The 13,735-nt window shown below is 42.6% G+C and overlaps 1 protein-coding gene across 26 annotated transcripts in view; it reads right to left on the reverse strand.

Moving 5' to 3' along the window:
* DLG2 (discs large MAGUK scaffold protein 2) overlaps nucleotides 1–13,735 on the reverse strand; it is a 1,060,606-nt gene that overhangs the window by 52,889 nt on the left and 993,982 nt on the right. For all 26 annotated transcript variants that reach the window (XM_063325909.1, XM_063325871.1, XM_063325941.1 and 23 more), the window contains one exon: nucleotides 5,890–6,066. In XM_063325909.1, the coding sequence (XP_063181979.1) occupies nucleotides 5,890–6,066 (177 nt within the window). The remainder of the gene's footprint in view (nucleotides 1–5,889; nucleotides 6,067–13,735) is intronic.

The raw sequence follows: 13,735 nt of genomic DNA on the forward strand, positions 1-13,735 counted from the left end.
GTTTCTTCCTGTCTTGCTTTGCCATTTCCAGGTCATCCAAGTATAATCCACATTATATTTGTTTTGCCTGCCCATCGAGTGAAAGAGAAGTGAAAATATGTATTACTATTTATAGTCCAAATATGCAGACTCTGTCCATAGTTTTTTAATGCTTCCATCCTCTGCACTGCTTAGTCTTGCTTGTGTGAGGTCTGACCTTATCAATAGATTCCCATTCTCAAAATTATTTTTGAGCATTCCTGAAGTGGTATTTTTGCAACATAACGTGTATTTCGCAGTAGGAGAGAATGTGTTCTCATTCAGCTCTCCACCTTCAGTGACTTGCTTATAGAGAGCAGCTCAGCACCTGGTCAATATTTTATAAAAAGAGTAGACCTAATGCCATTAGGAAGTGAATTCTCATAAAATTGTAGAACAATCTTATTCTGTTTAAAAGTGAAGGGCTTTTATCCTTCAGCGTAAAAGTTTCCCATCATTGCAAGAGAACAGGAAGAAGTTTATACATACACCTACATATCAATTTTATTCCATATTTATTTTTTCCAATTAGATTACTAAGTGTGGTCGGGTAACTTAGTTTAGACAAAACTTACATGATTATGCCATGTTAAAAAGTTTTATCATCTAAGGATTAAAGTCTTAAGGGATGTTTAAAAAGGTAGACAATTTATAGGAAACCATTAACCATAAAACTCACTTGAGTGGATAAACATGCCCTTCTGCCAAGCTGAGCAGAATAACAAATTTAAGTTGGCTTTTTGCCCACAGGGACTTCTGTGCCAGGAAAACCTCTTGTTCCTTGCCCTTAAATGTTTGTGAAACATCGGGGTTTACGTACTTTTTCCCCCATTTTATTCTGAAAGGAGAGCGTGGTTACATGTATTTGTGGGGAGAATGTTGTCTATTTGAGAAGACAAATATCAGGCTGGCACCATCACACACCTTCAGATGGCAATAGCAGAGATACAAGTTGCATAACATTTCGTAGTCAGATGTACTTAACTACCTGAAAATGGAAATCTTAGAGGGATGTCCAGTCTGAGAGCAGTTTTGTGGCTGCGTCTTAAAGACATCATAAAGATTACTGTGACTATTTTAGCGTTTTAGGACCAAATCCTTGTTGGCTGACACCGAAGACTCAATTCCTTTCGGCCCCACAGCCCCACGTCCAGCAGATAGACACACGCCATAGAAAATACTGAAGTTTGGCATTCGTGACGTGGGAGGTTGCTGTTGTGTGGGGCTTTCGAGGTAGGAGCTTTTCTATGTGCAGAGACTCAGCAAAGCAAAAGTGCAAAGAACCGGAGGTGTAAAATCAGTGCTACAGCAAATTAAATCTCTTTGCTACTGAATTAGAGCATCTGCCTAGGAAGTTAATACAACTGACTTATGCACATTGGTTTCATGCTTTTTGCTGATTCTCTTTAACTAACGTGAGTGTTTCCACGGGGAGGGAACCTTAGACATAGGCTGCTCAGCGTGGTACTACGGGAAACTTAATTTGTTTCGTTTATTTGGACAATAGGAAGGACAATGAGGCAAGTAAAAATTCTTGTGATCAGAAGCCCAGCATATGTAGAAATTTAAATCGAAATCTGTACATCTAAATGTAACAAAAATCGAGTGTAACTCTAATTCTGTTGGTTGTTCTAGTGCAAAATAGTAGTTTTTGATGACAGGGGAGCAATTCCCATGGGTACACATAGTGCACAGATCACACCACTTGGTTGGTAGAGGACTGGCAGTTATGTCCTCTCGCCTCAGACCCCCTGCCCAGCAGAGCAGCTGTGCCCTGCTCTCACCTTAGGCAGAGCCTGGATAAATCTTTTTGGTGGATGTGAACCCATACAATACATCACAACAACAACAATACATAATAACAACTATTTAGTGACTGTTAAACCACAGCTGAAGTATGTTGCAGCCTCTTATGCCGAGGTCCTACTGTTCCCGACATCACCTCGACACAATATCACACCACCTTTATAGAATTACGTTTGTTTCCTACCCAACTGGCTCCGTCCATGGTCGAGAACAACAGCTGTAATCAGACAATAAATACACACTGCCAAATGGACAAAACGTGGTTTTCAGTTGTAGAAAGGGTTGCAATGATATTTTAGCGCTACAGAATACTGAGCATCTAGTTGTCATTGATCCCCACCGAGGTCACCAGCTCACCAGCTCATGGGATTTGGTCCTTGCACAGATCAGTGGAGAAACACAGGGCCACCCCCATTTCTTTGTGCTGCCTCTTTCACTAGCCCTCCTCTAGCTGCAGGGCTACCCTCCAAAACTCCCTCTTCAAGCCTGACTTTACCGTTTAAAAATCAACGAGGCAACACATCCACACATTGGCAGCAGCTCTGAAATCTAATGACAAATAGCTTTCAAACTCTATTGAATCACTAAGAGGTAAAGTCTGGTAATGTATCCAGCTCCCTGGAGAGAAAAATGAGTGGCAGCTCCCCTATAATTATAAATTATGATTTCTTCTGGTACGTCATGTATATCATAGAGGAGAAAAAGAGTATGGAGTCTTGATTTATCATTCAAAATTTCTCTTATCAGCTCATGCTAAAATGTCACTGTGTGAAGGGCTCTCCTGTAAAAAGATGTCAAAACCAGTGCAAAACTAAATACTCGGAAAGCAATTACCATTACACAGCACCTTAAATAAGTAATATAATGTACTTGTTATGGCTTTGTGTGTATATATACATATATTTGTATACGTATATATACACACCAAAATAAAATTGAGGCAGTCACTGGCTTTCAGAGCTATTCCACAATGATTCCACTTATGAAAAATGCAGGAATTATATATTAGTTGTTGCTGGACAGGTGATAAAGTAGTAAAGCAGATAGCTAAAAGACTCCCCCTGGCACTAATAATCCCTGGATCTGTAAAGCCTCTCCTTGGCCCAAAGCGCAAAAAACGTTAACAGTCCCACAGGACGGTATTCCTGCACATACACATAGGCAGAAGGAGGAGTCCAAGAACAATACCAAAACCAAACCCCACCAAACCACTCCTCGCCTCCCCCCCCAAAAAAAAAAAACCCAAACCCTAAAGAAAAGGAACAGAAATGAATTGGGGATTGAAAAGTACGAGACAAATACAAAATCTCTTCAGCCTACAGCATCACAGGAAGCCGAGCTTGCAGGACAAGTCTCAGCCCAGCAAAGAGCTACAGATGCTCTTTTCCTCCTGTTCCGTCACAAGGCATATTTTACTGCTAGATATCACGTGTTGTATTACATATAGTGCAATGCCTATAGAAATAGTTCCGTATAAACTATAAGAGATATAGCAACTCAGATTAAACAGTTTAAATGAAGACTTCTATGCCATAGTTGCCTACATTTGGTCAAATGAATCCCAGGACTACTCTGTTTTAGGTCAGGCCTGTCATAGTCAATAACCCAGACCTGCAGAGGAAATTCACACACACACACAGAATCACAGAATGGTTCGGGTTGGAAGGGACCTTAAAGACCATCCAGTTCCACCCCCTGCCCTGGGCAGGGACAACTCCCACCATCCCAGGCTGCTCCAAGCCCCGTCCAGCCTGGCCTTGAACCCCTCCAGGGATGGGGCAGCCACAGCTTCTCTGGGCAACCTGGGCCAGGAGCTCACCACTATCACAGCAAAGAAATTCTTCCTGATCTCCAATCTAAATCTCCGTTCCTTCAGTTTTAGGCTGTAAATTCAACTCTGAATTAGTACATTCTGGCAAGTATGATGAGCTTTATTCTCTGATGCTCGGCCCCGTATGCACTGATTGCTCGTCCTCCCCTTGAGTGGTGCAAATGACCACAGAAGACGCTGGCAAGAGCACATCAGTCTCACTGGCTCTAAGGGATCATCCAGAACTGACAGAAAGGAAACAATAATCACTTTTCAGTGCATTGGAAAAAATAACCTTGGACAACTGAAACCTTTTGTGAAATAATAGCAACCTCCAACCACCCCAGCTCAGGTGTATTGCATCGTTACATTAATGCAGACAGAAAACCAGCTGCCATTGATTTTTCCAGGCCTCTCAGATTCACTAGCAAAGAATCAGGATGACAAGGGGAGAGCATGGGAACTATACCTGCATGTTTTCAAATTCAAGACTCTTATTTTTAGACTCTAACCAAGTTATTTTCATCCTGCCTCTTTTCTTTTTTTTTTTTTTTTCCCCTTTTCTCTTTTTTTCCTCTTTTCTCCCAATGTTTCCTAAGCCACATCTTTTTCCTAGGCTGTATCATATGTCTGACCTCGACTAGAGAGCCTCTAGCTTTTGTCCTTGAAAACATCACTGTGCAGGTAACCCAATAAGCTTTAGGCACTTACATACTCTCCAGCTTACAGACAATGCAACTCTACATCTCAATCAGTTGCTTTGCCCTTCTTTCCCCTATAGATTTTTTATTATGTATGACAGCTTTTTGTGGCTTTTCATAGTACGCACCGCACTGTGAGTGAGCATTGTGCATAGATTGTCCTCTTTTCCCATGTGTGATCCAATCACGTCATTACAACAGTACTTACTGTAGCAATTAATAGTAGGCAACTATTCCTTTTTCAGTATCTAGAGACTAAACCTGTTTAATGGGCATATTTTTCCCATTGTAAAAATTATGGTGTAGTTTTTATTTCTACGTATTATACAAATCCAAAATTGCTTTTCACTGAAAATCCTGGTGTGGGTCCTACTCAAACATGGTCATGATTAGAGAAAATGAGCTCCCTGAAGGGCCCATGTCAACAAAGTATTTGATGGCCTTTCGGTTTAGTTTTACGTGATTTAGAACAAGGCGTACCATGAGCTTTATTAGCACCTGGGCCAAGTCTCTCAAAACAGCAGCAGGTGCTCTGTAGAGCATCAGACTTCCCTTTTCCCCACTATGAAAAACGGGCATGATCAATTTTATGTTAATGCTAAAGCTGAAATGGCTAGGAATAGAAAGTTTATATGCAGTATGGGAGCATCGCTGCAAAAGAGAAATGTAATGTGGTTTGACAGATTTCATTTTCCTCCTACCCTTTCAGTTCTTGACCTTTCTATAGCAACTATCAACAGAGGCAGAAAGTAATAGTGATTTGTGTGGTAGTTCTGATACTGTCAGAGACTTGCGGCCAATTTTACAAAAGCACCTAGAGTGAGTAAACAATACAAACAATGAGGGAGATTCAGATGCCTGCTCTCTCTTCGTCAGTCAGCATGAATCCATCACCGCTAAAGATTCAGATTTAGCTTGGAGAGTGGATGAAAGTTCCTTCATTTACATAATGTGAAAAATTTGCTGTGATATTGATTATCCATCAGTTTCCAGGCAGGCAGAGATTAAATTAACAGATTTTGAAGCCAAAGAGGACCATTATATAATTTAGCATCATTTTTTTACATCACACAGGCTGAGAAGTTTAATTCTATTACTCTCAGAAACGAAAGACATACAGTCTTGATTTGAAAATGTCAAGACATCCATTACATCCCTCAGCAGTTTGATGCAATGGCTAATCACCCTGACATTAAAACATGCGCTCTATTTCAAGTTCCGAGTTAATTCCCGGACTTGGGTTCTGGTTCTTCCTTTTTCTGCGAAAGCTCTTTAGTGGATGGTGCTCATTCCCCCTTCCGCCCTTTCTTTGTGAAGATACTAATCCACTATAATTGAGTCACCTTTTGAGTTTCTTTTCAGTATAGTTAAACAGCCTGAACTCATTAAGTCTCACAGCGAAAATCATACCTTCCAACTCTTGAAATAATAACTGTGAGATTTTCCTCTACTTTCCCCATTTTTTTCAGTAGATTGATGCACCCTGTCTTTGGAATAAAATGGAATATTTTAACATCACGGCCGAGGGGGTAGGAAGGAGGAGGCAGCACTCACCTCCTCTTGCTGGGTATAACTCCCATCTCCTCACTGTCTCCCTCCAGAGTGACCCTCCTCGCCTGCCACCATTCGTCGTCCGAGGCGTTGATGACGTGAAGGATGTCTCCGTACTTAAAACTGAGTCCTTGGCTTGGGAGGCCACTGTCTTTGCTCTTGTCATAGTCAAACATGGCTCTGTGAAAGGAAATAAAGATATGAAGACAGGTGATCATATCAGTCTTGGGAACATTTACCTCTGAACAGTTTGTCTTATTTTATGTTACAAGCTAACCCTCGCTCCTTTCCAAAGGGAAAGGTCTTGCTCAGAGAAAAACCTTCTGCTGTGAAGTTAATCTTTACAGAATCCTCTTTTTTTTTTAACAGAAACTGATCAGTAAAGACTAGTATTTACTGTTTCACTTAATAAGGAATAATCACCATATCAGAGTATCTAGTAAACAAACCTGGCAGGTAGAAGCCCCTCATGTCACTTTGCCAACAGCAACTTGTGGCTGTCGAGCTTGTCCTTTGATCGCACTTCCCTGTGCTCAGACAAGGGGTGTCTGACCGTGCTCAGGGTAACGCATCTCTGTAGGTGAATGGATGGACGCACCTATCTTAGCGTCTAGTTCAGAGCAGAAGTGAGCTTTCAAAGGGAATCTCTTGATTATGCCCACCCAACTTGGTTCATGTCCTGGAGCTGTGTCAGCTTGCGTAGATCGGATTCCTGAAATTTGAAACTAAACTGAAGATGCCCCGACCAGAGTAGCGCTAGTCTGACATACACCCCTCCAGACGCACTCAGGGTGCACAGAGCACCACGGCTTTCACTGTGCACGTCCCGTCCTCCTGGGCTCAGCGCCTGCTCAAGCAGCCCTTGCTACTGCCTTTGACGCTGAAGATGTTTTCCACCAGCTTGAAGTGGATCTCTACCTTGGCTATGCCTCTACAAAAAAGTCCCATGTATAGGACATGTATATTAATGTAGGACATATATATAAGTCTAGGGACTCCAAAACCACAAATTGAGAGCTGGCTTCAAGGCTATCAAACTGTGGCTGGGCTTAGTTCAGCATGAACTTACTACCTTAGTATTCAACCTAGATCCTGGGAAAGATCTCCAGCCTGCCCTGAGCTCTGTATTACGAAGCTACAGTGACACCAATTCTCAGCCTCGTCCAGTCCTATCACCGGCACCGACACCAGCAAACTTCAGGGTACGCATACTCCAGTTTCCCAGGGGAAGACCCTGCACGTGAATCCCCGCAAGGCTGGGCACAAGCGCAGGTTGCTCATTGGAGTTACCCAGCTAAAAATCCAGATCTTGGTTTCTTACAGGAAAAAATATATGGGAATATTTTTCCCATGTAAAATATTGTTTAACGATCATGCCTGTCAAGAACTGATGTTTATTTCCTACAGGGAAAAATAATATCATTAGAATACTGGCTACAGCAATGTTAGATCAGTAAAATCCCAAGAGGGGTATAATAATTCCCACTCTTTTATTGTCAGAAATAAAGCCGTGGCAATCTCTTCACTAGTAAACACTTCTGTGAGAAGGATTTGATATAATTAATTGTTGTGCATTGTAGTGTAATTGCAGAGAATTATGGCAGCTTTATGGGTAGATTTAAAACACTCAAGGCTACCTCCCATAATGAGGAGAAGTTAAAAAAAAGTTATCAAAGTTGTAACTATGCAACCAAAACAATTTAAAAGCTCTCATAAGCACTCATCCTGCATGAAAGGCGTGGTTCAGGAGGAGGAAAAATGCTCTTTGGAACATGTCTTCTCTTAAAGAGTTTACAGTCATGTACTAACATCTTCAGAAAAGCCCAGATAATTCCCTTCTCTGAGGATGAAGACAATAAATAATCCTGCTGAATTTTACATAATCCGTAAATTTAGATATGCTTGTGCCTTTCTTGGTAAATGTTCTTGGACTGCATGTAACCTTTGAAAAAATTTAATGGCCTAGGGGTGGAAATCCTTTAAAAACTTGGCTGTATCTTAGTAAAAATTTACATTCATAAAGGATTCTTATCAGTAGCAGGTCATCTGCTGCCTTCTCAAATACGGCTTTCTGCGAGGATTTATGATGAAGCAGCATATAAATCCCGAAGCAGCCAAGTATCATCGGTCAGCTCTTCTTAACCGCTTAATGACACCTGATCTCTGGACAAGTGGCAGTGCACACAGCAACAGGCATACAACACATCATCCTGTTGGTATTGCCCTTATCAGCATGCAGTGGTCTGAGTTTTATCGCTGTATTGAACATTTGTTGTCTTAACAGTTCACCGAATAATTGTGTGCTTTGCCGTGGAAGCCTATCAACATCTCAAAACCCTGACCACACAGCTGGCAACCACGCTGAATACTGGGCTGGCGTGATACGATCCTGAATCCACGCCTGACTAAATCACTCAAAACAAATGACAATATCTTCTGTCGCAAAGAATATGCAAGACCATCACATCCCAGATGTAAAACACATACCGAACTGGGAATGATCAATATTTGGCGATGTCTACGATGAAAGGTGTGTTTCAAAAGTGAAGTGGTAGAAAGAAAGTGGGACAGTGTTCTTTGCCCTTGAACAGACATTTGTACCTCAGAGCCCACGTGTTGACTTAAAATCACTGACTGCCATCGTGCTAGCTGATGCTAACGACAAATGCAGATGGCAATGTTTGCCACTGACTTTCTTTGATTGGAGTAATTATGTGCAATGCTAATTAAAATGAGATTACAGATCTCAGACAAGAGAATTTTTGAGCACGCTTTTCACCGAGTGAAAGATTTTGTATCTGCATGCTCTACAGATGTTGATTACTCCATTAGTAAATGAAAATGATAAGAGACCTGACTTCAGTGCTCTTTCCTAAACATTTCAAATTAAGAGGCAGGTTTAAGTTGATAACAGAACCGTATTTAAGCTTACAACTTTGATAACTTTGCTGGCTCTGTAAAACATACTTTTGCAAGTTGGCAGCTGGCCCAGCTGGAAAACAAATCTTCACTCTAGGCACTGTTGTATGCATGTAGAAGTTAACGTGACTACCCTGGGCGACAGAGAGATCTAGGCACACTCATCCTCACCGCCTCCTTTCAGTTCTCAGGCTGTAAGTACAATTTGGATCTCTACATGCCCAATTGCAAGCTCTGGTTTTACTTATTTAAGAGGCCGACATGTCATTTCTAATTTTCTACCTGATGAACAGCACCCGCTTCTGTTCGCGCTCAGTCTTGCAGGTGTATATAAAAATAACACATCTGCAGCTGTTGAGTGTCAACCGAAGTGATACAAAATGAATGCAGCCAGACCTCTCACTTGGCGAAAGAACTGGGCAAAGCAGACAGAAAAAGATGGATTTTTTTTCTTTGCTTTTCAATGGTTTTGGACAACGGCAGCCCAGTCTTAAAGGATACCACACTACATCCTGCAAGCACTGAAACTCTCATCAGAGAGGAGAGTTCCGCTCTCAGCAAAGTCTATTTGGTCTACGCAAGCTTCTTTACCCGCATAACGTACTAAGGTATGCTAGATACCGTAGATAGGTTCTGCCATGCCAACGGGAATATCAGACAAAAGGCTAAAATGTAGTATCATCTTTGCAGAATGTTTTGTGTTAAGGAGAGGACATAAGCAACCCAGTCCAGCAGGAGACCCTCCCACCCATCCACCAGACCTGGCTGCCCTAACTCCCCCAGTCAAGCAGTCTTCCAAAATGAGATGCCTACAAGAAACAGCAGAGAATTGTTATTCAAACCAGCCAGAGGGTTTAACACACGAAGACATGTCACAGCGCCTCTCCCTTGACAAATTAGAGGTATCTCCGCACAATTTAGATGTGGTGTTAAGGGATATGGTGTAAGGGAGAACTTTGTAGAGTGGGGTTGATGGTTGGACTCGATGATCCCAAGGGTCTTTTCCAACCTAAATGATTCTATGATTCTATGATTCTAATACATGCATGCAAAGTGCAGATATTTGGGGAGCCTGCTCAGCAGAGCTGAAGAGCGTTCTGAACTTGCTAACATGACTCTATGTTTTCATATGGCTGAGTTTGCTCATTCATGGGTTACTCGTTCTTCAAGGCACTGAGCCATAACTCATTTTTAGTGTCTTTTACTGCAATTTTAAAAAATAATAATCTCAGTAACCTTACAGCTTTCTAATGGCACTTATCTGACAGACTTGGATACTAACGGCTTCTGCTTTTTTTCTCCACAACTGATAAAAGCACGTCTTAAAGAGCAGTTTTTCTTCTTTCAAGTGTTTTATATCCTCAGCTAGCCGCTTGCATCCACTGTTCAGCCCTTTTTGGATCCTATAGGACAGAACCAAGAGCTCTACAAGGCTTTCTCGATGGCACTAAGGGCTCTTTTTCCAGTCAGCTGATTAAGTCTACTTTTGAACTGGGTTAGTCAATTTTTAATAACAAAGGAATCAGTTTAAATTATTTAACTTTCATTTTAGAGCTGTCACCAATGGTGCGATCACACCAGCGTCAGAAAAATTCCTGTTCGGTATCTTCTAGACAGTGCATTTCACAAACAGGATAGATAACACATTTTGAGGTTACAAATATAGTGAGCCCAGTGATTACTCTGAGATGTGGATAAAACACTGAAATAGGGAACAGAGCTTCCTACAAACTAATTAAAGAGATGTGAAATCATGATTTGTCCATCTTGGTTTCCTTATTAGAAAAATAGCAACGGGAATGGTTGTGATTATCAAAGGCCTAAAGTTTATGCACTGAATTTCCATTAACACCTTTAAATTTTTTTCCTCATTTCCAAATTTTTGCATGGGTCTGCGAAAAATGTTTAATATCTGTACAACATTTTGAAAGTGAAAAGTCCTATTCAAGTGCTAAGTGTTGCTGCTGTCTTCTTGGTGAAACTCTGCTGCTCGTAGAAAATTAAGAAACACTGTTCTGAGAAGTGAAGGAGAAGGTGCAAACATTTAGACCAAGCTGAATAACACAAATATTTAAGATTATGTGAGACTCGTTTCCTTGATATTATCCTAAACTTCATAAGTGATCATTTGGCCACAAGATCCTCTGTGCCCAAAAAGGCCAATGGCATCCTGGGGTGCATCAAGAAGAGCGTGGCCGGCAGGTGGAGGGAGGTCATCCTCCCCCTCTACTCTGCCCTGGTGAGGCCGCACCTGGAGTGCTGTGTCCAGTTCTGGGCTCCCCGGTTCCAGAGGGACAGGGAACTGCTGGAGAGGGGACAGCAAAGGGCTACCAAGATGCTGAGGGGACTGGGACACCTCTCTGCTGAAGAAAGGCTGAGGGATTTGGGTCTCTTCAGTCTGGAAAAAAGATGACTGAGGGGGGATCTTATCAACGCTTATAAATACTTCAAGGGTGGGTGCCAGGAGGATGGGGCCAGGCTCTTTTCAGTGGTGCCCGGGGACAGGACAAAAGGTAACAGGCACAAACTTGAGCATAGGAAGTTCCACCTAAACATGAGGAGGAACTTCTTTGCTGTGAGGGTGGCAGAGCCCTGGCACAGGCTGCCCAGAGAGGTGGTGGAGTCTCCGTCTCTGGAGACATTCCAACCCCGCCTGGAGGCGTTCCTGTGCCACCTGCTCTGGGTGACCCTGCTCTGGCAGGGGGTGGGACTGGGTGATCTCCAGAGGGCCCTTCCAACCCCTACCATCCTGTGATTCTGTGATTCTACACTAGGCTAATCCCAGCAGTAATTTGGATAGAACCTAACAGGTTTTATTTTTGTGCTTGGGTGCCTCGTAATAATTTTTAGGAACCCACATCAGTGTAAAACGTGAGACAAGCGTTTCACAACAGCATCAAAATTCATTGCTCAAAAACTGTTTGAAATGAAAATACTGCCAAATGCCAGGCTGTAATACACTGCCAAACATGCGGAGGTGTCTGCATGGCAGTGAAGACCACTAAAACGGGAGCATTTTGTCCTCCTCCACTTAATGTAAATACTTCGGCATTTGAGGTATGTCCAAAAGCTAAGTTGCACTGCGCAGTAAATTTCCCCTATTCTTGCAGCTGGAGTAATAAATGTTTGACATAGGGGAAAATGTATTATCTTCAAGGAAATAGCAAATCAGTTCATTGTGCAGTCCCATATATTGCAGCCTTCTGGCACCCATCATGCCTATATTGTTACCAGCATTTTAAGGGTGAAAAATAGGACACAGAAAGACTAAGTGATCTCGCTGAGCCTGTGGCAGAAAAGGGAATTTAACAGAGAAACCTAGCTTCCTCAGCTAATGCTGTGAACACCGTTCGTAAGGTAGTAGCATTCACGGTCTTCCTGGCACAGCAATGGATATTAATGCATTTCCAGCACAGCAATATATTTTGCTGAATGCTCCTGTATGTTCAGTGTAAGCCACCAAAACCTTCGATTCCCATATCACTGCGCGGTGGCCAGTCATCTCAGTTTGATACAGTTCAGGTACTGCGTGGCGGCTTGATTTGCATCTTTGAAATTACTTTCTTCTTCTGGCACAGATGGGAGTTTGCACATAAATTTACAGACTGCTCTTTGCCATTTACTTGATTATGAAACGACAACAACATTTAGCAAGAGAGATCTTCATCTTTTGTAAACAGTCCTAACTCTTCTGCAGCGTATCTGCATTTACACCACCTAAGGTTATTACTCTTTTCTCTGAAAATTTCCTTAGCAGAAATTCTCGGACATCAGGCTTTATAGCACCATCATAAGGGAGAGAGACGTTATTCCCCTTCTTCTCCCCATCTATCCTGCTCCCACCCCATATTTTTTAACAGATGGGGAAATCCAGGGCACAGAGGTTTAATCATTTGCCTGGGTTTAGACAGTAATTCAGCATCAGAGTCGGAATCAGACCCCGAGTTTCACAGCTGTCTTTTCTGCACTCTCAGTAATAGATATATTTCCACCCACTTACGGGCTCAGCTTGAAGAAAACATTAGAAGAAAATTAAAAAGACCCGAGCATAATTCATTGCTATAGCTACAACAGAGAGCACAGCAGCGCTGCGAGGGGAGCGGCCATTGCAATACCATTAAGATGCTATTAAAAGGGTTAAATTTTCACACAGTGGCATGTCAATAAACACTTTCGCCTTCTCCTCCCAGCTTCGTCTCCATCTGGAGAAGCTGAACAGGTAAATCCTACATATAGAGTGTGGAAAAAGTTGCTGTCTCCTTGTGAGGTGTGGGAAGCTCTGAGGTGCCGCTTGCTATGACCGGAGGCTGCCAGAATGGGGGGATGATCCAGTCATACATTGTCACCTCCTCTGAAAGAGTGGGAGGTGACTGTTTTGTTAGCTTTTATTAGTATATACTACAATAATGTGGTTTCAACAAAAAAAAAATCTGAATGTTTGACTTGTTACCTACAACTTAAAGATACTGTGATTGCTCCTCTCCTCTCCTCTCCTCTCCTCTCCTCTCCTCTCCTCTCCTCTCCTCTCCTCTCCTCTCCTCTCCTCTCCTCTCCTCTCCTCTCCTCTCCTCTCCTCTCCTCTCCTCTCCTCTCCTCTCCTCTCCTCTCCTCTCCTCTCCTCTCCTCTCCTCTCCTCTCCTCTCCTCTCCTCTCCTCTCCTCTCCTCTCCTCTCCTCTCCTCTCCTCTCCTCTCCTCTCCTCCCCATTTTTGTATTTTCTGTCTTAACGATGTTGTACCTCTTCATGAAGCGGATCCCCTCAATGTTAATTACTGCAGTTGGGCTGAGACGGACAGTGTTAGCAGCGTCTGTGTTATCAAATTCAGTCATACCAGGGCACTGCAACATGGTGGCCGCGTCCCCTTTGGAAGTTAGCACAGGTCAGGGACCATTCCCAGGAACAGTTTGGAGGCAACTCCCTTTTTCGGTGG

The sequence above is a fragment of the Chroicocephalus ridibundus genome, chromosome 1, assembly GCF_963924245.1.
Source record: "Chroicocephalus ridibundus chromosome 1, bChrRid1.1, whole genome shotgun sequence".
Classification (NCBI taxonomy): domain Eukaryota; kingdom Metazoa; phylum Chordata; class Aves; order Charadriiformes; family Laridae; genus Chroicocephalus; species Chroicocephalus ridibundus.